The 25108-nt window shown below is 37.5% G+C and overlaps 4 protein-coding genes, 1 long non-coding RNA gene and 1 pseudogene across 5 annotated transcripts; 3 read left to right on the top strand and 3 right to left on the bottom strand.

The window, feature by feature from the left end:
• The first annotated feature begins 753 nt into the window (after nucleotides 1-753).
• Nucleotides 754-2781, top strand: LOC125190570 (receptor like protein 22-like). Its single transcript, XM_048087903.1, has one exon. It carries the CDS (start codon nucleotides 754-756, stop codon nucleotides 2779-2781), a length of 2028 nt encoding a protein of 675 aa, XP_047943860.1.
• Nucleotides 2782-3999: 1218 nt separating this feature from the next.
• On the top strand, nucleotides 4000-4750 carry LOC125209012. Its single transcript, XR_007174285.1, has 2 exons — nucleotides 4000-4097; nucleotides 4471-4750. It is a non-coding gene; the product is annotated as an uncharacterized LOC125209012 (long non-coding RNA).
• A 1943-nt stretch (nucleotides 4751-6693) lies between these two features.
• On the bottom strand, nucleotides 6694-8912 carry LOC125190561 (receptor-like protein 43). The gene is made up of 2 exons (XM_048087891.1): nucleotides 7575-8912; nucleotides 6694-7496 (listed from the first exon to the last, which is right to left on the bottom strand). Exons 1-2 carry the CDS (start codon nucleotides 8910-8912, stop codon nucleotides 7020-7022), a joined length of 1815 nt encoding a protein of 604 aa, XP_047943848.1. The 3' UTR covers nucleotides 6694-7019.
• Nucleotides 8913-10953: 2041 nt separating this feature from the next.
• LOC125190551 lies at nucleotides 10954-13990 on the bottom strand (annotated as a pseudogene).
• Nucleotides 13991-15830: 1840 nt separating this feature from the next.
• LOC125190541 (receptor-like protein 54) lies at nucleotides 15831-17895 on the bottom strand. Its single transcript, XM_048087873.1, has 2 exons — nucleotides 16670-17895; nucleotides 15831-16554 (listed from the first exon to the last, which is right to left on the bottom strand). The coding sequence occupies exons 1-2, from the start codon at nucleotides 17893-17895 to the stop codon at nucleotides 15831-15833; spliced, it is 1950 nt and encodes a 649-aa protein (XP_047943830.1).
• Nucleotides 17896-23114: 5219 nt separating this feature from the next.
• Nucleotides 23115-24503, top strand: LOC125190533 (cytochrome P450 736A117-like). Its single transcript, XM_048087860.1, has 2 exons — nucleotides 23115-23419; nucleotides 24308-24503. The coding sequence occupies exons 1-2, from the start codon at nucleotides 23115-23117 to the stop codon at nucleotides 24501-24503; spliced, it is 501 nt and encodes a 166-aa protein (XP_047943817.1).
• Nucleotides 24504-25108: the final 605 nt, after the last annotated feature.

The following is a 25108-nucleotide window of genomic DNA, read 5'->3' as shown; positions in this document are numbered from 1 at the left end:
TTGTTGCTTTTATGTATGTGAAATATGTCACGACTTTTCTTAAAAGCGTGTGGTAATAAATTTGGTGTATATTGCAAGGTTTTGTGTTTTTCTTAGAGATTGGTCCCACTTTTGGATATAACCAATAAAAGAGAAGATCATTACTGATTTGATTCAAAGTTGTTGAATTTTTGTTAGACTTTGGTCCCATTATGGTCCCATTTGGGCCGCAAAGTCTTGCATTTTTTAAGTCATTGTAATTAAGTATCATTAGAAAAAGGAAAGGAAAAGGAACAGGAAGTCTTTGTAGTTAAGTTGACTTTGAATTACTATATATTTATATAACAACTTGATGATCACTTTATTTAATTAGTTTTCACAAGAACAATCACTTTTAAAACCATACTAACTTTTATGCAATACAATAATATTAATGTTTTTTTGGTTTTCCAAGGTATCTCTCATGCCGACAACTAGAGGACTAATACCTCATCCCAATGGTCACTGCACTAATTCCTCGTAAAATTACTCGAAAAGAAGCTTGTCATATCGTGCAAAACAACAATGAAGGTCTGACTAAAAGAGTGAAAAAAGGTAAAACGAGTTAAGTAGAAAGACTTGAGGGTCTACTTTAGGGACAATTTTGAGTGGTTCAAAGTCTAGTTAAGTAGAAAGACTTGAGATATGCTAGTCTTCCCAATTATATGTTTATATGTATCCAATATCTCATGCACCTACACTGTACATCTCCTCTCAATTTGCCATCTCTCCAAAATGTCAATTTCTTTGCTTCAACCCCTCTTTCTCATCTCTTTAGTTGTTACAATTACTACACTAACAAGTTTTGGTCATGCACACAACCTATGCCAAGATGACCAAAAAGCACTCTTACTAGAGCTGAAACACCGCTTGATATTCAATTCTTCTGCCTCAACAAAATTGGTGAAATGGAATCACACCGATGATTGTTGTGAGTGGGAAGGTGTGGGATGCGACGCAGCAGGCCATGTTGTGATTCTGCAACTCGACAACAAAGGCATATCCGGTGGAATCGAGGATTCATCAAGTCTTGTAAGTCTTGAGTTTCTTGAGAAGTTGAACTTAGCTCACAATTCATTTAATGGAACCATTCCCACTCTAAATCACCCTGGCTTGATTGAGTTAGATTTGAGTAGCAACCAACTCAAAGGCCCTATTCCCGACTCCTTCCTCAATCTCGAAAGTCTAGAAGTTCTGTCCTTAGCTGATAACTTGTTTGATGACACTGCCGAACTAGAAAATCTTCACAGGCTTCACAATCTTACAACTCTCAATCTCTCTTACAACAACTTGACACTTGATGCAAGTAGCCTGAGTTCAAATTGGTCTAGATTTTCCCATCTAAAGAAGTTGAGCCTATCTTCTTGCAACTTGCACAAGATTCCTGTGTTTCTGAAACAATCCAACTTGAACTTCTTGGATCTCTCAGACAACCGGATAACCGGGGAAATACCTAATTGGATTTGGGAAATTGGAAATGGAGATCTTTACCATCTGAACCTTTCATACAATATGCTGGTTGATTTGCAAAAGCCTTACCATATTCCCAACTTCCTTGCTGAGCTCGATTTGAATTCAAACCAACTGCGTGGCGAGCTGCCCCTGCTGCCAGAAGGCGCCTCGTACGCGGATTTTTCTCATAACAAATTTCACAGCCCCATCCCTCTTAACTTTGTAAGCTTCAATTTTGTTCTGATTTTCTTATCCATTGCAAATAACAGCATAAGTGGATCGATTCCAACATGCATTTGTAGCGCTGAATCGACCCAAGTTCTCGACTTGTCTTTGAATAACTTGAGTGACAGTATACCTCCATGCCTTGTGGAAAGGATGTATAGTGTTCGAATTCTCAATCTCAGGGGAAACAACATAAGTGGTGACATCCCGGATAGATTTCCGAGCAACTGTGGCATGAAGATCTTGGATCTCAGTAGCAACAAGTTAGGAGGAAAGTTTCCAAGGTCGTTGGGAAATTGCACGTCGTTATGGTTCTTGAATGTCAGAGAGAACTACATCGGAGGTAGTTTCCCGTGCATGTTGCCAAGATTGAAGGTTCTGGTGCTGCGCTCCAACAGGTTCGAGGGAGAGATGAAATGTGGTGATAACTGGCCATATCTTCAGGTCATCGACATCTCTTCCAATAACTTCAGTGGAGATTTGCATCGCATAAGCTTCTCAACCTGGAGGAAAATGATGTCAGACAGTTATCCACGATTCAGACGTGGATTCCTTGGCCTTAACGTTGTGCGTCCTGACTTCAATTACTTGACTCGAGTGACATTAACCCCCAAAGGCCGCCAGGTAGAGTACGGGAGGATTATTCCAGAGTTAACATTAGTTGATTTCTCTAGTAATAGTTTTCAAGGAGAGATACCAGAAGCAATAGGCGATCTAGCATCACTCTTTTTTCTAAATTTATCCCACAATTCCCTGACGGGCACAATCCCAAAGTCACTTGGTAACATGGAATGGCTTGAAGCACTTGATCTCTCAGTAAACCAGCTAACAAAGACGATTCCGGTGGAACTTGCACGGCTCACATTCCTTTCGGTCTTGAATGTGTCCTACAATAAGCTGGTCGGAAGGATACCAAATGGTAGTCAGCTTTCAACATTTTATAATGATTCATACAAAGGAAACACAGGGTTATGCGGTCTTCCTCTCACCATAAACTGCACCATGGATGGCTCACCACGTGGAAAGCCGAAGATGGAAGTGTATTATATAGTATCTTTTACCTTTTTAGCTCTCATTTACTTTTAGGTATAGTTTAGACTTTAGATCCATTTGGATTAGATATTGTACCAATCACTATGTTTGTATGTTTGCACTAAGATCAATTACATGAAACCAACATCGATTTGTTAGATGAAATGCCCGAGTTAGAAAATTGAATTCTCTTATTAATTATTTACCATAAAAGCCTATCTAATTGGATTACTGGGATCTTAAAACTATTCTAATAAAGTAAAAAAAAAAAAATCAATAGTGAGATACTAAAAGTGGAATAGATGTCTTCCAAGTCAATCATTTAAGTCTTCTTCTCAGCACATGTAAAAAAGTGCAAGTATTGTGTGTGTGAGTTGGCCTCATGGTTGATGCCGAGGCCAAAGGTCTCGGGTTCGAGCCTACCATGACGTAGCATTTAAATTTCAATTCATTTGCCTACAAAAAGTGTAAGTACTACTTCACCAATTATATGAGAATTATGTACTCATGATCATATAGTTTTCTAAATATGATTATTAAAAAACAGAATGAAGCTTAAATACTAATCCATCAATTGTGTGGGCGAACTTGATAGGGATTTATCCATTTTTGTCTTAATTATAGGAAATTAATGTGGTAAAGGGTGGTGGGGTTATACTTTTGTTGCTCACATTCAAGAACCAATCAACATTCTTCATAAATGAGGAGGGTGCGTGGGACCCTTTTTCATCCACTGGATGTCTAGACCAAGAATAGGAAAGTCCATTCATTTACATTTAAAACTGATACTCCTATGCAAAAGAACCAAATATTCCAATAATGAATCTTTTAAAAATTGTAACCATTTAAAAATTACTACTAATAAATTTGTGACGTTAAAAATGCAACTTATCAAAATTGTGATATGTTGTGATGGCAACTAACAAATTTTATTATATTGTTATAGGTAGTAAAATTAAATAAATATGCATAACTAAATAAACAAATTTTACAACACATTTTATATTCCCACCTAAATAATGTTTACAATTTTGTATCTCAAATTTTTTACACAAAACAACAGCAACTAACACAGCTGTTGCATTTAACAGACTCTGAAACGACGACCTATTAATTAGAGGAGAAATGTTTTATCAACTTAACAACGACCATTTAAAACCACATCTTTATCTGCAAATCCTTCACAATTTTCTCATCCACCTTAAACGCTCCAGCCAGATAACTGCGGAGGCGAAGGCCGCTGCGCTGCCGTACGGGTTGGAGATGTTCCCGGGGCGGTCGAAGCCAGTCAAGAAGAAGTCGTCTGCGGTTACTGAATTTGGATCCTTGCATTGTGCCGGAAGATGTTACTCGATTCATAAAGAGTAAAGGTCAATTTTGGTCCTGAACATTCAAGTTTTGAAAACTAACGCTCATTTTTCCATAAGAAATGAAAATGTCGACGGAGTGGTCATTTTTTTAAGATTCTGTAAAAAAACTAACGGTCATGCCACTGTGCAATTAGCGTTGACCGTTAGTTGTTTGACAGAACAGTAAAAAAAGGACTACTTCGTTGATATTTTCATTTGTTTTGGACCTATTTTCAAAAAGTGAATGTTTTGGACCAAATTCGTATTTTGATCATACGTTTAGGACCAAAATTGACATTTACTTTTATGTTTTAGACGATAAACCACAACTCAGTTGATAAGACGCATTTCGGTTTAGAAAAAATTGCTAATTTATATTTTTCCTTAAAGCAAGATTAACTCAGTGACGAAGGACACGAAATGAGGAGGTTAGATACCTTTTCCGGTGGGATCTGCAACGCAGAAATCTAGCAGAGGACGGGCGTCGAAGGCGAAGGAGATGCATGATGTATTGATGAGGGCTATTGTGATGAGTAAAATATGATTTGAAGCCACTGATTTGGAAATTTGATGTTTTTTATGTCAATGAAGAGTTGTTTTAAATTGTAAGAGTATAAAGAAGCCTCTTTTTTAATTATGTGTTGATGACTTAGTTTCAACAACCCCTTTTTTAATTATTTGTTCTCATTTATATACACTTCACCACAACATATTACACTGGAGATTCGTGTGTCGGTAGTTGGAGTCCTATATTTGGAAAAACAAATAAAAAAGTTTATTTTATTTATGATTTTTTGGTCTTTGGCAAGGGAAATCATTCCTCTCAGGCATTTCATCGAGCAATTTCCCGACCTTAACATCCATGTCCAAATTTGAATAGATAAATCGTAAATAACCGAGTTTGGATCAAGTCCGATCATATATATACAAAACCTAAGATCAATTGTGAAGAGACGAATCCAACTTTCGTAATTAAGTTCTTAGCTCTTTACAGCCAAATCATTCGGTACAGTCTCGTATTCGAAGTGAATCATGATATAACCAAAAACAGAAGATCTCAAATAAGAACCCGTCTTGTTAAAGGCTCAGTCAAGTATGAATATATGCTTTGTCGAACGCCATGATCGGTTACCATTGATTTCCATCAAAGTTTGGGAGTGACTATTGAGGCAAGAAACGTGTTCGATAAAATGAGTGACTGGGATGATTTTTCTTGGTCCCTTTACATACAAAATCTGTTGATGAAAAAGAAAATGGAAGAGGAAGCAAAATAATAGATGCGACTTTTCAATCTTAAAAATAGCTTATCGATTGATGAATTATTAGTTAGGTGTCATATAAAATATAAATACAATGATATTGATAATAATAGTAGCATGCAGTGGCGGAACCAGAAATTTAAAGAAGCCGGTGCTGAAATTTAACGATAAGACAACGCGACACTGACACCCTTATTATCTCCGAAAGCAGATAGTCGATTCTAGTAGTATTAGTTGTCCGCAGTGACGTATAATAATTATCAATTTATGGGCGCGAAGCAAATATTAATACTCTCTCTATCCTAATAAATATGAAACGTTTGGTTTCCGATACGAGATTTTATGCAGGTGAGTATAGAGTAAAGTAAGGAAAATAAAAAAGTAGAATATTGTTATTTTTTATTTTAGAAAATATTTTATTTTTAATATGACAATAAAATAACATGTTTTATTTGTAATAGGATAAGAGGGATTACTTATATAAAGATTGATACTATGAAAGTATTGCAAAATTGGCTAAAATATGTAGTGTATAAAGTATAAAATATGGATATAATGAATCAAAATAAGATATTACTATTACAACAAATTTTCAAATGGTAGCTGAGAAAATTGTAAATACGGAAACTTTGTTAAGAAAGAAAAAAAATTAATTAAAGTATCCCAATATTTATTTAAAGGATAAAAAGATAATTATACCCTCCTCTAAATTTTATAAATAAAAATATCCCCTACTCTGTGACACTAATACCAACAAAATTAATAAAAAATAATGGAAAGCTGTAACTAGGTGTGAACTAGGTAGAGTATTAACTCTCTCTCTCCTCGGCTCATTCACCCTCCCCATTCTCTCTGTCACCGTCCTTTCTATCCCATTTTTAATCTTCTCGGTAAAAATGGCGGACACTCCTTTTACTCTGTATAAATTGGTGGACAGCTCCGGCAAAGCCCCCGCTCAAGCGGGGGCTTGGCCTATGCTGGTTCCGCCAGTGGTAGCATGTTGTAATGGAGTGTTTGTACATGGAAAATAAAAATAAATAAGGTGTTTTGGAATCTAATGCCACAATACAATAATCTTAATTAGCTATAGAAACAGTCTGCTTTCTCAGAAAACCCTTTCTCACACACATAATAAAATTACCAAGAGCCAGGATAGATATATCTTTTTTTTCTCAGTGACTCTTTCCGCGCTGATTTGTAGGCACCTCAATAGGTGGGACAGCTGGCCCAAGGATTTAAAGCTGCTCCTCCATACTCAAAGGCAGGGATCGATCCCCTAACCATTTGGTTAAGGATGGACGAGTCCCATGCCACTCGAGCACACCCCTTGGGTTGTAAGTAACTATCTTCACAACACATTGCATACAATACTGTCAAATGACAATACTCGCACTGCCTACACACACATAGCGCATGCACTATTATGGTTACACACAGTGCACAACACAATGCATAAATACATACACACACAGAATACACACTACACACATACATAAAAATACACATATACATCGTACACACATAGTGCGCCCACACTGTACCCACACAACATACACACAATACGCACACTGCACAATTCCTAACCTAATCATGCATAATATTGATATTTTTAAAAATCTTACAACGTTTACAATGAGATCAATAGTAATATACGATGCCACCCCATCTCAGGCTTTCCACGTTTTCAAGATTTAGATCCATTGCAGCTTATGGTGAGAGGAGCACCACATAACCCCGCGTTTCCTACGAATGAATCATTGTCAAATGTTGAAAATTGATTACCCTGTGGTATCCTTCCAACAAGCTTATTGTAGGATACCCTGAGGACTGAAAGGAATGTGAGCTGTCTGAGCTCCACCGGAATCGTGCTTGTTAGCTGGTTTAATGAGACATCAAGTGCTTCAAGACCCGACATGTTTCCAAATGACTTTGGGATCGCCCCTATCAGGGAATTGTGGGATAAGTTGAGAACCGTAAGCGAGTTCAGATCACCAATTGCTTCTGGAATCTCTCCATCGAAATTATTGCTAGAAAAATCAACAACTTGCAAGAGCGGAGACAGTGAGCCTTGATTTGAGTCCAAGTAATTAAAGTCTGGAGGTAAAACCCTCTTGTATTTCTTACTACCTAACACCATTTTCTTCCAGCTTGAGAAACTTACCTGTTGCAGATTTCCACTGAAATGATTGGAAGATATGTCAATGATTTGAAGATTAGGCCAATTTGCACCACATCTCACCTCTCCAACGAACAAGTTCGAATACAAAATTAAAACTTTCAACCTTGATGCCAGCATGCATGGAAAGCTACCTTCAATCTTGTTATCCCCAACATTCACCATCTCCAATGAATTGCAATTTCCTAGAGACTTCGGAAAATTCCCTCCTAAGTTGTTGTTGTTGACATCCAAGAACTTCAAGCGACAACTGGTGGAAAATTTATCCGGGATGTCACCACTGATGTTGTTTCTACTAAGATCTAACATTTCAAGACTAGACATCCATTCGGCAAAACATGGAGGTATGCTACCACTCAAGTTATTGAGAGACAAGTCAAGAATTCGAAGTGTCTCACTACCGCAAATGGACGTTGGAATCGATCCACTTATACTGTTGTTTGCAACAGACAAGAACATCATAAAGGTGTTGGAGCTTACAAAGGTAAGAGGAATAGGCTTGTCAAATTTGTTACTAGAAAGGTCGATATACGAGGCGCCTCGTGGGAGAAGGGGCAACTCACCACGAAGCTGGTTCGAATGCAAATCCAACTCAGAAAGAAAGTCGGGAATATGGTAAGGCTTTTGCAAATCAAACAAGAGGTTATAAGAAAGATTCAAATGATAAAGACCCCCATTTCCGATTTCCCAAATCCAACTAGGTATCTCCCCGGCTATCCGGTTGTCTGAGATATCCAAAAAGTTCAAGTTGGATTGCTTTAGAAAATCCGGAATCTTGTGCAAGTTGCAAAAAGATAGGCTCAACTTCTTTAGATGGGAAAATCTAGACAAATTTGAATTTGCATCAAGTGACAAGTTGTTGTGAGAAAGATTCAAAGTTGTAAGGTTGTGAAGACTATAGATATTTTCAAGTTGAAAAGTATCATTGAACAAGTTATAAGATAGAGAGAGAACCTCAAGACTTTGGAGATTGAGGGAAGAGTTAGAAATAGGGCCTTTGAGTTGATTACTACTCAAATCTAACTCAATCAAGCTAGAGTGATTTAGAGTGGGAATGGTCCCATTAAGTGAATTGTTTGCTAGCTTCAACTTCTCAAGACTTACAAGACTTGATGAATCCTCAATTCCACCGAATATGCCCTCGCTGTCGAGTTGAAGAATCACAACATGGCCTGCTGAGTCGCATCCCACGCCTTCCCACTCGCAACAATCATCGGTTTGATTCCATTTCACCAGTTTTGTTGAGACAGACGAATTGAATTTCAAGTTGTTTTTCAGCTCAAGTAAGAGAGTTTTTTGGTCATCTTGGCATAGGTTGTGTGAATGTCCAATATTTGTTAGGCTAAGGATTGTTGAAAATAAAATGATGGGAAAAAACTTTTGAAGCAAAGTGATTGGCATTTTTGGAGTGGAGATATAGAATTAGATAGGTGGATGGATAAATATAATATGAAAATTTTGGCCTGCGAAGACTAGTATTTCTCAAGTCGTCCACTCAAAAAAATAAAGAAAAAGAAAAGAAAAGCAAAAAAAGTCTTTGTAGTTAAGTTTACTTTGATGGTCAAACACAATTAACCAGTTTTTTTCTGGCCCCACTTCCTTTTACCGGTTCATCCTTTCTAATGAACTAAACCGGCTAATAATGAGCTTCGTGTTATCTAATACTACCTCTGTCCCTGAAAATTTGATACATATTACCATTTCGGTCCGTTTCTGAAAATTTGATACACTTCACTTTTACCATTTTTGGTAGTGGACCCCATATTCCACTAACTCATTCCTACTCACATTTTATTATAAAACTAATACTTTAAAAGTAGGACCCACATCCCACTAACTTTTTCAACTCACTTTCCATTACATTTCTTAAAACCCGTGTTGGGTCAAAGTGTAGCAAATTTTGGGGGACGGAGGTAGTAATAATCTTCGTGTTGGTTCTATTGTTTGTCATTAAAATTGAGTTTTTGCTCAATTACTCGAAAATAAAAGCTTGTGGCGTCGCATGGAACAACGAGGAAGAGTATATACAACTTCCTCCATCCCATAAAATTAAACACTCTTTCCAGTTTGATTTGTCCCGTAAAATATAGTCCCTTCTATTTTTTTGTAGTAACTTTTTTCTTTTAATGAGGCGGGTCTCGTTATCCACTAACAATACTTCAATCATTTTTTTTATCTCTCTCCTACTTTACTGATGTGTAATTCCAAAAGTTTCTATTTTTATAAAACTGAGAGACTAGTTATTAGTTAAAATTACCTCCGAAAAGGGATAAGATTGGTTAAAAATCGTGAAAACGGTAAATATGTGTTAAATCATTAGGTCGAGAAATTTTCATGAAAGTTTAATTAGACCCATAAGAATGAAATTTCGTATCATTGAGATTCTTTATATTTCCACACGCTGTCTCCTTGGAAAATTTGAAATACATGTGGCTAGTAATAAGTTTGAAATGATATTAATTGACTAGGTAGCGTATTGCAAAGGTTTGAGGTTTTTTTCCACACTCATGCATTGTACATATATGGTTTACTTGATTTTTCTACTATAATTAAGCAAGTTGATACTTGATGTTGACCTAAGTGAATACCTTTTGTAAGTAGGCCAGCTTGATAATGATCGAATCTATACTGATCTTTGTTGATATTGAGTATGGCATCTGAAAGGAAATTGATTAATCTCCGAAATCTGCTCGAGGCAAGAATTGGGATGCCGTACAGTTATATTCTTTGGCTTGTTATCACCCATATATGTAGATAGATATCATATTGAACTGGATAAATGATTTCTTGTGTTTCGTCTTCAATATTCGATATTATTTGTGCTAATTTCCTAAATTTTGAAATTTATCAATTTTATACCCACCCTTTAGTAATTGTATCAATACTAACCTAGTTTTTTGAACTTACATATCTCAATATTTTTAACTTGTAACTAAATCTATCTTTTTAGATAATTTTTTTCTATAAAATAAAATTATGATTGTTATTCACGTATACAACTTATTATTAAGAAAAAATGATTGGTCATCTACCAACACGTCATGTCATAATTCTACTGTTGTACTGACATTCCGGTAATACAATGATGTAATCATGTAAGATTATAGTATATTTTTGCAAATTTGAACATAGAGAAAACTGGTTAATAATGAAATAACATTTATTTCAATCCTTCTAAGTGTAATTTCACTCACTACTAGAAAAATAGCCTAGTACTACATTAAGCTTGTGACACTTTTTAAAAACAGGTATTGTACATAGCCAATCAATACACAAACCTTTTACCACATTTATCTTTTCAGTTTTTTTTGTAATGGAGATTAAGCTAAGTGCCAAAATGCCATAGACATATTTTCAAAGGCTTGATAGTTATGGAATCACTTGTTATTTTAATACCCAAAATGTTACACACAAGCACATACACTAAATAGCAATACAAACTCTATTGTCTTCTTACTCTATTCCCCTCTACTCTTCTTGCCCGTCTTCTTCTCATGTTGGCGATGAACATGTCTTCAACAACCTCTTCTATTTTCCTGAAGTATCTCTCTCTGAACCTTCGACAGAATAGAAGTAGCCACACAACGCTTCCTATGCCCACAACATATCCAAGCGCAGTAGATACGTATTCCCACTCGATACCCCTCTCCTCTTCCACATCTTCATTCACTGGCGGCAACAAATCACTATCATCGCCACCGCTGCAGCTTATGTTGAGATTGAAACCACATAGCCCCGCATTTCCTATGAACGAATCTGCTGAAAATGTTTGCAACTGACGGCCATTTGGTATCCTTCCAACCAACTCATTGTAGGAAAGATTCAAGACTGAAAGGAATGTAAGTCCTCCAAGCTCCGAAGGGATCTCCCCGGTTAATTTGTTTCCAGAGAGATCGAGTGATTCAAGTTGCCTCATTAGACCAAACGACGTAGGAATGCTTCCATTGAGCACATTCCGGGAGAAGTTGAGAAGACGAAGGGAGCTGAGATTCCCAATTGCGCTTGGTATCACCCCTCGAAAATTGTTGCATGAAAAATCAATAGCAGTGAAGTCAGGCCAAATCTTGACAAGCTCTACAGATAGTCCTTTCATGATCAACCTAACCCCAACCTTATAATAGCTTGACACCTTCAACACTTTAGAGGTTAACCGGTTGAACCTCAAGCGCGCGTCATTGCCTCCCGCCATAGCCCTCCAACTAGAAAAGCTTATCAACTCCAAACTTCCACTAAAATTATTCAAAGATATATCTACAATTTGGAGATCCGGCCAGCTCTGGACGCATTTCACCTCGCCACGGAACATGTTGCCGTGCAGCATAAGAACGCGCAAGGTCGATGGAAGCATGCATGGAAACGCATCGCTAATGATGTTGTTCGCAACATTCATGAACTCCAACGACATGCATTGTTCGAGCGACTTTGGAATTTTTCCTTCCAGAGCATTACTATTGAGATCAAGTATCTGTAGGCTACAATTTATAGGAAAACTATCTGGGATGCGACCAGTTATGTTGTTTCGGCCTAGGTTGAGCGCGACGCTAACGTTTCCAAGGAGGCAAGAGGGAATACTGCCACTCAAGTTATTGACAGACAAGTCGAGAACACTGAGCTTTGTGGCACTGCAAAGGGAGGTGGGAATCGATCCGCTTATATCGTTACTAGCAAGTAACAAATACTGGAGATCGGACCGTGAGTCCACGATGTTTGGTGGAATGAGCTGGCGCAGGTTGCCCCGGAGATGGTTAGACTGCAAGTCTAGTAACTGAAGAGACAGGGGCATGTGATAAGGCTTTTGCAAATCTGTTAAAAGATTAAGGGAAAGGTTCAGAACTTGAAGCTGTGTTCCCCAAATCCAACCAGGTATCTCTCCAGCAATCCGATTGTTTGAGAGGTCTAAAATACTCAAATCAACAGTATGTTTTATAACCTCAGGAAAATCATGCAAGTTGCACGAAGCTAGGCGTAACTCGTTTAACAATGAACTCAAGCTAGTGTTGCTTGTAACAACTGAGAAGTTGTTATAAGACAGATCAAGCAATGTGAGATTGGCAAAACTTTGAATCTTGTCTAGCTGAAAAGTGCCATTGAACATGTTTTCAAAGAGCAACAATGACTCGAGGCTCTGAAGTTTGAAGAACGAGTCAGGAATAGGCCCTTCGAGACGATTGCTACTCAAGTCTAAAATAGCAAGGCTAGAGTGATTCACAATGGAAAATTCTTCAACAAGCCCACTAAATTGGTTTTTGTTAAGATAAAGTTCCACTAATGAAGGGAGACTAAAGAGAGAGTGGGGGAGGCTGCCAGAGAATGAATTAGCCACCAAATCAAGACGAACGAGCTTCAAGAGACAACCAAACATGATCGAAGAAAGTGAGCCCGTGAAGAAGTTATACGACAGGGTAACATACTCTAGCTCGGTTAGGTTAGCGAAGGTGGATGGAATCGGCCCTGTGAATTTGCAACCACCCAAGTTTATCTCGGACAAACCTTTTAAAATTGTCAATTGAGCTTGGTATAACCCCGGAAAAGTTTGTGCCGGTTAGTTTTAACAACTTGAGAGATCCATTTTGATTGAATGGAGGTATGCATCCACTCAGAAGTTCATTCTGAGATAAATCAAGATACTCAAGAGTGGGTATTTGGAAGATCACACGAGGAAAAGAGCCCTTTAAACCCGAGTTAAAAAGACTCAAGGTGGTTAGGCTCGAAAAATTAGCAAACAAGTCTAAGTCTACTGCTGAAAGGTCATTTGAATCTAGCCGAAGAACAGAAAGGGAATTGAGATTCGAAAAGGACTTAGCCAAAGGGCCGGACAACGAGCACCAGACCAAGCTCAACCCGGTGAGGTTGGGTAGATATGATGAGACAATGTGGCTCCATTTTCTCCTCTCATAGTTTGAAAGAAAGACTCCATCAAAATAGAGCTCTCTAATCCATGTCATATTTGTTAGCAGCATCTCCATGCTCGGGTGCTCCAGCCTCATAGGCTCGATATCCCAGTAGTCGTTGCTGATATCGAGACTGATCAATCTCCTCAACGTGGTGATCTCAGCGGGAACCTGCCCACCAAAACCGGCATTCGATAAATTCAAGTGTGTCAGATAGTTGAGATTTTGAATACCTCTTGGGATGGGAGGAGAGTTGAAGTTGTTGTAGGCAAGGTTGAGCTTCTGCAGATGCTTGAGTCTTAAAAGGGATGAGGAATCTCCGACTCCATCGGAGATGGCCTCGTTGTCGAGCTGCAGGCTTATGACGTTGCCTGCAGTGTCACATGCCACGCCGCGCCAACTGCAACACTCACTCGTTTGGTTCCATTGCACGAGTCTCGTTGAGAACAAGGAATCGTAGATTAGTTCTTTCTTGAGTTGAAGCAACAGGGTTTTCTCATGTTGGAGGCATTTTGTGGGAGAAGAATAAGTTGTGGAGATGAAGGAGGAAGTTAGTGTGGCAATGAGGAAGAACAACTTTAGATGCATTGTGAAGAGAATAAAAGTTGATTGTTAATGACTAGAAACTTGGTTTAAATAGGAGGCCTTATTCAACTTTTTAATGTTATGTGTAACTCAACTTAAAATGATTTGAATCAACACTTTTAAGTATGTAGTTATTAATTAATTTAGAGCTAGCTTTTTTGGTGGTTTTCATTTTTTCTAAAAATGGATAAAACTTCCATTTGTTTTAGGAATTTAGAGAACATTCAAGAGGTTCAAGTTCCACTGCTTTTTTATCTCCAAAATCAAAAAATTAAATTAAGGACTTGAGAAGATTAACTTGAGCTATCACTAGTCTAGCTAAGATGACTACAAATTAAATTTAAAAATTACTAATTAGAGAAATTTTTGGAACATTTTGCTAATTAAAGAATTTGCATGATATTTGCTAAGGATCTCAAAGTCTTTGTTTCCCACTTTAACAAAGTATGAAGTCAATGTGATCTTTTGTCCATATATTCATACTCTAGTAGTATTCCACATGTGGGCCAATCCGCGTGACATTTTTTAGTGCTACTTATCATAGATATAGAGAAAGAAAAAAAAAGTGGGGAATCAAAGAAATTACATGTGGTGAGAACTGAGAAGGAGACTTAGATGGTTGACTTGAAAGGCAGCTATTTCATTTTTAGTACTATCTCACTATTGATTTTTTAAATATTTTTTCTTCAATAGTCTATTTGTATGGTTTAAGGATCACTGATCAGTGCTCAATAATCCAGTTAGATAGGATTTTATAGTAAATAGGAGTATTGATTATAAGTAATTAACACTTTGTCCTTTCAACCATTTTTATCCATTTCAGGTTAATACATTTCAGTGAATAACACTTGAAAGTATAATTTATAAGGAATGTGACATGAGAGATAGATAGAGAAAATATGGGCTTGGATAGTTGTTGGACTTATTAGCTTTGGGCTTTTTAGGCCATTCTAGTGTTTGGGTTGTAAACTTAATAATTGCATTTATTAATGACGCCCATAAGCCCACTTCCTCCATCCTCTAATTTTTTTTTTTTAAAAAAAGAAAAAAAGAGAACAACAGCGCTTGGAAATTGGAATAAACTCAAATGCCTGTCTATTTCACTATTTGTTAGACTTGAATTGAGACTATAGTAAAATATTTTGGATTACAAACACATTAATGTACTTAAAAAAAAAAAAAAGAGTTTCTCTTCTAAACCCTCCAGAGTTTGTGTCTCCGAAGGTAGTTGTTCCAATCTGCGGCGAGGTTATCTCTGAGTCTCTATCAATGGGCTTGTTGACGAGATGATTGAGGACAATGCGATGGAAAACAACACTCCATAGGTCCACAATCTCCTTTGATGTCTCCGCTGCAGTCTCATTGCAAGATCTACTCCTCTACGAGTCACTCAAGATTTTGAAAGAGTAAAGGACAATTTTGGTACGAAACATGACCAAAATACTAATTTGGTCCAAAACATCCACTTTTTGAAAAACAGGTATATAACAAATTAAATCTTCGTCGAAGTGGTCCCTTTTTTATGGTTCCGTAAAAAAACTAACGGTCATGCCACTGTGCAATTAGCATTCACTGTTAGTTTTTGGACAGAACTGTAAAAAAGAGGAATACTTCGGCGGCATTTTCATTTGTTATGAACCTGTGTTTCAAAAAGTTAATGTTTTGGACCAAATTCGTAATTTGGCAATATGTTTAGGACCAAAATTGACCTTTATTATTTTGAAATCCCACATTTGAGATTATATTACTCAATTAATAATGATCTATATAAACTTTTAATTTATAGAATACTGACTAATGATTCGATAAAGATAAAGATTGCATAAAGATATACTACGACCAACTAAAGTAAAAGATACGCTACATCAAATAAAATGAAGAAGATATATCGGAGATTATTATGCTGCGATTTTGGGCAAGATTTTGATGCGATCTTGGGCCTAATCACATTTCCACTATCCATGCTGCACTTCATTTTGAGAGGGAAACCACACAAGTCTGTGTTTCCTATATATGAATCACTAAAGAACGTATCAAGCTGATGACCATCTGGTATCCTTCCGACAAGATTATTGTAGGACAGATTCAACACCGAAAGCCAGTTGAGCCGCGCAATTTCCACCGGAATCGTGTTTGTTAGCTGGTTTACAGAGAGATCAAGTGCTCCAAGCTGTTCCATCTTACCAATTGACTTTGGGATTGGGCCAGTCAAGGAATTGTGAGATAAATTGAGGAGATAGAGTGATGTCAGATCACCTATTGCTTCTGGTATCTCTCCTTGAAAACTATTACAAGAGAAATCAATAGATGTATAATCTGGCCAAATCTTTCTAAACTCCACCTGAGTGCCTTTGATGGTTAATATTAAATGAGTCATGTAATTGAAGTCAGGACGCGCAATGTTAAGGCTAAGGAATCTATGTCTAAATCGTAGAGGTCCCTCTAACATCATTGTATTCCAGGTTGAGAAGCTTATTTGATGCAAATCTCCACTGAAGTTATTGCGAGAGATGTCGATGATCTGAAGATCAGGCCAGTTATCACCACATTTCATCTCTCCCTCGAACCTGTTGGAGCGCAACACCATAACTTTCAATCTTGGCAACATGCAAGGGAAATTTACCTCCGATGTAGTTCTCTTCCACGTTCAAGGACCATAAAGATGTGCAGTTTCCCAATGACCTTGGAAACTTTCCTCCCAACTTGTTGCTACTAATATCCAAGATCTTCATCCCACAGTTGCTCGGAAATTTATCCGGGATGGCACCACTTATGTTGTTTCTCCTGAGGTTTAAAACTCGAAGACTGTACATCCTCTCCACAAGGCATGGAGGTATACTGTCACTCAAGTTATTCATAGACAAGTCGAGAACTTGGGTCGATTCAGCGCTACAAATGCACGTTGGAATCGACCCACTTATGCTGTTATTTGCAATGGATAAGAAAATCAGAACGAAATTGGAGCTTACAAAGGAAAGAGGAATGGGGTTGTGAAACTTGTTATGAGAAAAATCCGCGTACGAGGCGCCATCTGGCAGGAGTGGCAGCTCGCCACGCAGCTGGTTTGAATGCAAATCCAGCTCAGCAAGGAAGTTGGGAATATGGTAAGGCTTTTGCAAATCAACCAGCATGTTGTATGAAAGGTTCAAATGGTAAAGATCTCCATTTCCAATTTCCCAAACCCAATTAGGTATTTCCCCGGTTATCCGGTTGTCTGAGAGATCCAAAAAGGTCAAGTTGGATTGTTTCAGAAACTCGGGAATCTTGTGCAAGTTGCAAGAAGATAGGCTCAACCTCTTTAGATGGGAAAATCTAGACCAATTTGAACTCAGGCTATTTGCATCAAGTGTCAAGTTGTCGTTGTAAGAAAGATTGAGAGTGGTAAGATTGTGAAGTTTATGAAGATTTTCTAGTTCACTAGTGTCATTGAACAAGTTATTAGCTAGGGAGAGAACCTCGAGACTTTCGAGATTGATGGAGTCGGAAATAGGGCCTTTGAGTTGATTACTACTCAAATCTAACTCAATCAAGCTAGGGTGATTTAGAGTGGGAATGGTTCCATTAAGTGAATTGTTTGCTAAACTCAACTTCTCAAGAAACTCAAGACTTACAAAACTTGATGAATCCTCACTTCCACCGGATATGCATTCGTTGTCGAGTTGCAGAAGCACAACATGGCCTGCTGCGTCGCATCCCACGCCTTCCCACTCACAACAATCACCGGATTGATTCCATTTCACCAGTTTCGTTGAGATAGAGGAATTGAATTTCAAGTTGTTTTTCAGGTCAAGTAAGAGTGTTTTCTGGTTATTTTGGCATAGGTTGTGTGCATGACCAAAATTTGTGAGGCTAATAATTGATGAAATTAATGAGATGAGAAAGAAGTGTTGAAGCAAAGAAATTGGCATTTTGGAGAGATTGTTAATTAAATTGAGATGTGAAGATAGGTGCATGGGGTGGATATAAATATGTAAATGAGAAGACTTGCTTAAGTCTTTCTACTTCTTGACTTGACTATAAATGTAAACCTTGCCATCTTCAACGATGGAATCAGAGAGTTGAAGATGAATGATTTGATCTGGCGTCAACAAGTCTTAGCCACTGTTAGAGGATACGGACTCGAACCGTATCTCATGGGAGAGCAAATTATTCCGCCAAAAATGGTGGTCACAACAGAATCGTCAACTATGTCGCCAAATCCGAGCTTTCTTGTGTGGCACCAGCAGGATCAGCGCCTAGCGGCATGGCTGCAATCTTCTCTTGATGAAAGTGCAATGGTGATCGTGGTGGGTTTGACCACGAGTAGGGAGATCTGGTCGGCTCTTGAAACGAATTTCGCCAGCCAGTCGAAAGCAAAAATTATGCACTACAAACTCCAACTACAAACCTTAAGAAAGGATTCCCTCACAATGATGGAATACCTCAACAAAATCAAGAGCATATGTGATATGCTTGGATCAGCGGGATGTCGAATCATGGAGATGGATCAAATTCTTCACATCTTGAGTGGCCTCGGAGCTGAATACAATCCTGTGATGGTGACGATAACATCCAAAGGTGAAACCTGGTCTGTTCAAGAAGTTACAGGACTTCTCTTGAGTTTTGAATCCAGGCTCGAATCCACCAAAAGCCTCTCCATCAATGTGGATGGATCTCAACCTACTGCTCACCTATCTCAAGCTCCTCCTCCAAGAAAGGAAAACACTATTGGCCATTATGGGAGCAACTTCAATCGAGGGGAAGGTAGCCGTGGAGGTGGCAATTTCAGAGGTCGTGGAGGTCGAGGTGGCTACAGAAGTCGCGGCAATCGAGCCACCTGCCAACTATGCCAGAAACCTGGACACATGGCAGATAGGTGCTGGTACAGGTACCAACAAAATTTTCCAGCAGCTGCATCTCAGCCCAGACAGTCCAGCTTCAATCCGCAGCATGTACCACCACCTCCTTCGGCAAACTTGGTGCAGACAAGGGGAAGCCCCAGTCACTATTCCCAAACTAATTTGGTGGAAAACATGTCCCCCCGTATCCCGCTCGGTGCCCCAATCATGTAACAAAAATTTCAACAATCGCCACCTCTTGAATACAATGGAGGAAATAATCTTCCCTTGGGGATGGCCCACGGGGCCCCCATTTCGTGGTCGTTTTTGCTAAATTTTTTCCTTCATCAAAAACTCTTTTGCAAAAAAATCTTCTCCTTGTCCCTAAAGTCACCAAGAACCTTGAGTGCTCCCATTTTCTCGAGAAAATTTGTTTTTTTTGAATTCCATTCCTCTTGTTTTTTTTGAAGGCCCGGTCACCAAAAATTTTGCTCAAGGGCTTTGAGAATGGCCTTTCAATTTTGATCCCCCAAAGCCGTGTTTTTATCTCACTCACACGGTTGAAGAAATTTTTCCCGGTCGCCTATACTTTTCATTAGGACACTTTTTGCTTTCCTAAATCTCCATCTAGCATAGATCTTTGACAAAAAAAGGCTTGGCCATTGTCTTTAATTTTTTAAAAAGACTTTGCATAGTTGTAATATCCTTATCATGAAATCAAGTTTATTATGTCATCCTTTTTGTGTTGAAAAAGCCCCGTCTGTATTGTTTTTCTTTTTTCCCTTTCCTCCCCCCAAATTTAATATATGTTTGGGGCCCCCCTTTTGAGTTCAGAAAGGGTTCAAATATTAGGAACTTCATCGATCAATTCTGTTATACATGGCTCATCTATAGCCCAAATGACTTGTTGATGTGTTAAACCTTTATGGTTTTGAAAATCAATTTGATACAAGAATCAAGGCTCTCAATCGGGCGGGGTGGTGAATAGGGGGGCCTTTATCCCTCCTTCAATCTGGGAAATTTAAAATTTCACCCATATACTCCCCAAAAAAACGGGAGGGGCGGCGGAAACACCGACATATCACGAGAGGGGGTTGGGCCCCTCAATCGGGGCATCCACATCTTTTTGGGGTACCCACGCCCTATATATCATTCCCCCTCGCCCCTCTCAAAAATATGTCCCCTATGAAAAACTTTATCTCAAAAGCCCAGACTATACCTTTTAAAAAAACCCTTTTTTCCTCGCTATCCACATCTTGCCCTAAAACATCACAAGCTCGGTTTCGATCGATCAATCTTTATTGAAATTTTTTTCTTATAAAAAGGGTTATAAGGCTTTACTTCCTTTGGGAAGTTGTCTCACCGGGACATCTTTTTGTAATACACATTTTCCCCAAAAAAAAAACTCTCTTTGTCCCATCACAAATCCCCCTCCCTCTTATACCTTTCCCCCCCCTCTTTTCCCCCTTCCCACTTTTTGTCCCTCCCGGTCTCAATCATCCGTTACCCCTTTCTATACCTCCCCACCCCTCTCACCCCTCGACTCACATATGGACATCTCGGATCATATTCTCTGATCATGTACATGGATCCCCCCAACCCCCTCTACCCACCAATCAAATCTCCAACCTTTTGCCACCTTTCAAACCCCCAATAAAGATCCACCTCCAAGATTCATCTTTGCCCCCTAACTCGGCCATCCCGCCCCATCACATGGGGACTGTCTAGAGCGGCATTTTCAAGCCAAAAAGGGACTGATCTTCAAATTCATGATCCAAGACAATCATCCTTATGCAATACAGTAGCCTTGTTCATTTTCTAGCTATGGCTTTGAAGGCCTTCAACCTAACTTTCTGTCAATAAACCCTTCAAATTTGTTCATTTATAAGTTTTTTTTTTACAAAAACAATAACGTTAGTAACACCAAAATTTGGAAATAGTTTATGTACTTACTTTTTTTTTTTAATCATAGCAAGAGACAAATTTTCAAATTCTCAAATATAGAGTTAATTCAATAATAATATTCTTTTTTTCAAAAAAATTGCACTTGTTTGTTGCTTTATGTATGAACTCATAAGTTTGAAAAATGGCAGGCGTAATTCACGGTTCATCTATGTTTCGTTGTAATTTCTTAAAAAGTGTGTGATAATAAAGGTAAAATAGAATTAGTTGTTTGATTGACGTATTGAATGGTTTTGAGCTTTTTCAAGATTTGGTCATACCTTGTTTTAGTTGATTTCTAAAGTCCTTCTTCACATTATATATAATGGATATTATATTAGGATATAGTGAATCTTAGAAAATACTTTTAATTTAAATTTAATTTATTGGGTGTTGTAGTAGTAGGCCAACGTGATAAAGCAATTCTTTGTTTAAACTTCTAACTTTTGTAAGCTGTTGTCATAGATTTGATGATCAAAGCATAATTAATTCTTAATACATAATTAGAGATTAAATCTCAATCATTAGATAAAAAAAATAGAGGGATGAGATTGGATAGATTTTGAAAACACATAGTTCACTATAATAGCATTCTGATTCACTCCGTATTTTCAAATACTACTTGTAATAAACTAAACGCCTTCATAGTGAACTGAAACACTCTTATAGCTATAGCCAGTGAATTCCATGTTTTGATCTCTAGTTATGCGTTTGAGTAGTGGTTGTCCTACATCGATTTATATGTATATGTTATGGCCTAACAAATAAAAGTTGGTGTCATATCTGTTGGGTATCTAGGATTTTTGTTTTAAGCTGTAACAAATAATTAGATAAAGATCGCGACAGAGTGCTAGCAGTGCAATTAGTGTCGTGTCGAAGCAGTTAGTGTTGTGACACCACAGAGTTTCTTTCTTATTTTGTGGTTAAATGAACTAAAGTGTCTGGTTGATTCAAACCCGGGACTTTTGACTACGAGCATTAACCATTCTACCACAATAGGACTTTCAGTAACTGGATTTTGAATTAAAATTGAAGGCATATATATACGTGGGGGTGCATTAAAATGACAACACTCTGCGTTAAAATGATAACACTCTTAAAATGACACTGTGACACCACGCTAGACTGCAATATTATATATGCTAGACTGCAATAGTATACACGCTAGGCAGCAATCTACAACAATCTATAGATTGCAGTCTAGCGTATTGGATATTGCAGGCCGCGTCACCTTGGAGTATTGGATATTGCAGTCTAGAGTATTGGATGTTGCAATCCGTGTAAATTTACCCTTGCGAATTTTTTATGATTGCCACATGGCAACTGATTATTCGTCCACGTGTACAAATAATTGGCTAGAAATGATAGTGTGGTGTTATTTTAAGAAGGGTTGTCATTTTAACACATCACTATATACGTGCGTAAGGCTTAGTTACACCCCTTTCAAGCCCAAAACAAATTCCATCACTTAAACTTGATTCGGAGACAAAGCCCAAACACAAATTCTTTTGCAAGTTTCATAATATCAAACGAGTATTAGTTTTGTTATGCTAAGCATAAAATCAAACAAATTCAGTTTACGTGATACTTTTGGTTAAATTATTTATTGGACCTATAAAAAAATCATCTTCTAATAAAAACTTTTGTTTCTAGTTATAAGTTATTATACTTCTACGAGATGAGCCTCATTCTTTACTAAGAATATTCCAATCAATTTTTTTTTCTCTCTCAAACTTTACAAATTTCACATTAAAACTTGTATTCACTCAAAAGCTTATATTTTTAGGAAATTGGATGATCGAGTATTTATTTCATATCTGGAGCTCCTGGAGTGAGTTGAGAATGTGACTAATATAAATTAATCAATGAGAAAATTCCATAAATAGAAATTAGACTAATTTTGAAGGACGAACATTAATAAAAATTTTTAAAAAAAAAACTATTTTCGTGAACGGGAGTATGTAACAACTAACAAGAATTTTCTTATTAAGTTTATATTATATTTCAATAAAAAAAATTATCACTTGCTCATGTATATGTTGCCATGCATGCCTGTCATTTTAATTTGTATTTACTCATTCAAGTATGACATAGTAAAGTTGATTTTTGAGGCTTATTGGACTATAGAATTATATACGAAGTATCTCAAGCTACTTACCTCTTCTTGTCATTTTTCACTCTCCCATATTATATGATGTTTCTGTTGAACCGATTATGTACTTTCCATGTTGTCCAAGTAGGCTATTTGTTTACAAGTATTGATCCATAAATATAGTGAAATGAACCGATTATGTAATTTCCAAGTTGTCCTAGTTGGCTATTTATTTACATTTATTGATGAATAAATAAGCCAAATTAACCAGCCATTCATGGAAAGAGTAAGAAATGGAGTTCATCCTCACATCTATGGTTTCTCTAATCTTGCTATGGTTCATTACCAAAATCTTCCTCAAATCCTCAACCAAAAAAACCTCCCCCCTTCTCCCTCAAAGCTACCGATAATCGGAAACCTACATCAGCTCACCTCGCACCCTCACCGCGGCCTCCACTCCTTAGCCCAAAAACATGGCCCGCTCATGCTTCTCCACTTCGGGAGCGTCCCCGTCCTCGTCGTCTCCTCTTCAGACACGGCCTGCGAGATCATGAAGGCTCACGACACCAACTTCTCCAACAGGCAAGGGCGAACTACATGGAATTTCAAATTTTAATTTTTTTTATTTATATAATGTCGTCGAATTTTCATATTTTGTTAATCACAATAAAACATATGGTAATTATTTTCTTAAAAAGTAAAGTAATATTTTGGATCAGAACATTAACATTTTGAAAACCAAGTCCAAAATAAGTGAAATCGTCATCGGATTTGTCCTTTTTTAACGGTTCTATAAAAACTAACTGTCAACAGACTATTAGTGAAATTTTGACTAAATTATTCCCTCCGTCCCTAAAAATATGTGCACTTTCCGTTTTCGTCTGTCCTACAAAAATATGTGCATTATATTTTTAGAAAGTTATATCAATTTAATAATATAGGTCCCACTATCACTAACACTACTTTAACTTTAACTATCATTCACCTCCTCTCTCTTACTTTACCATACCATTATCGTCCTCTCTCTTACTTTACCAATTTTTTCTTAATTCTCGTACCGTCTCAAATGCACATATTTTTTTGGGACGGAGGAAGTAATATTAATTCATGATTAATTAAAATAAAATAAAATAGTCAATAAAAAAATTTAACTGCAGGAGAGAGAGAAAGAGATGGGATGGAAGAGAAGAAGAGAGAAGTGATTTTTTTTTTAATTAATTATTGATTAATATTCTAATATAGTCAAACTTTCACTATTTATCCGTTGACTGTTATTTTTTAAGGAACCGCCGCAAAAGGACCGATCCGACGACGATTTCATTTGTTTAGGAATGTTATGGACCAACTTCGTATTTCGGCCATATGTTTGTTACCAAAAATAATACTTTACTTTTTCTCAAATTTTCCAAATTTAAATTTAGCCACTAACAAAATAAATTTCATTTCTGCGTCTGCCCCTGCCTACCACAGGCCCCAGTTCAAGGTTCTGAGCAAGCTCTTCTACGGCTGCAAAGACGTAACTTGCGCCCCCTACGGCAAATACTGGCGTGAGATGAGGAGCATATTCGCCCTGCAGATGCTGAGCCATAAAAGGGTTCAATCATTCGGTCACACGAGGGAGGAACAGACAGCCCGTCTCGCGAAAAGGATTGAGGGAAATTTTTGATTCAATTTTTAAAAAGTTGATTCAATTTTTTATTTTTTTTGTTTTTGTCAAGGGAAATTTTGAAATCTAAATGGGAAATCATTCTTCTCGGGCATTTCATCGAACAGTTTCTAGGCCTCAACAATCATTCCGAGGCGTAAACGACCGAGTTTGGATAAAGTCCGATCATATTCAAAACCCACATCAACTTTGAAGATATGAATCCAACTTCCGTAATTAATTTCTTAGCCCTGCGCAGCCAAATCATTCAGTACACCCTCATGTTCGATTACAAGAATCAGTGAATCACGATATAACCAAAAACAGAAGATCTCAAATAAGAACTACTGTTTTTAAAGGCTCAGTCAAGTACTCCCTCCATTCCATAGTAATGGAGTCAAAACTTTTCAGCACGGAGATTAAGAACTATTTTTATGGAACGGACGGAAATGGAAAAACGCCCCTATTACTATGGAACGGAGAGAGTATGTAATATACTCCCTCCGTCCCATTAAATATGTAACATTTGGAAATCGGCACGAGATTTTATATAACGTTATTTTTGTGAGTTAATGAAAAGAGAGTAAGTAAGAGAGATGAAAAAGTAGAGATAAAGCTATTTCTAT

Source organism: Salvia hispanica, chromosome 1, assembly GCF_023119035.1.
Source record: "Salvia hispanica cultivar TCC Black 2014 chromosome 1, UniMelb_Shisp_WGS_1.0, whole genome shotgun sequence".
Lineage (NCBI taxonomy): Eukaryota > Viridiplantae > Streptophyta > Magnoliopsida > Lamiales > Lamiaceae > Salvia > Salvia hispanica.
This window is presented reverse-complemented; position numbering and strand designations above follow the sequence as displayed.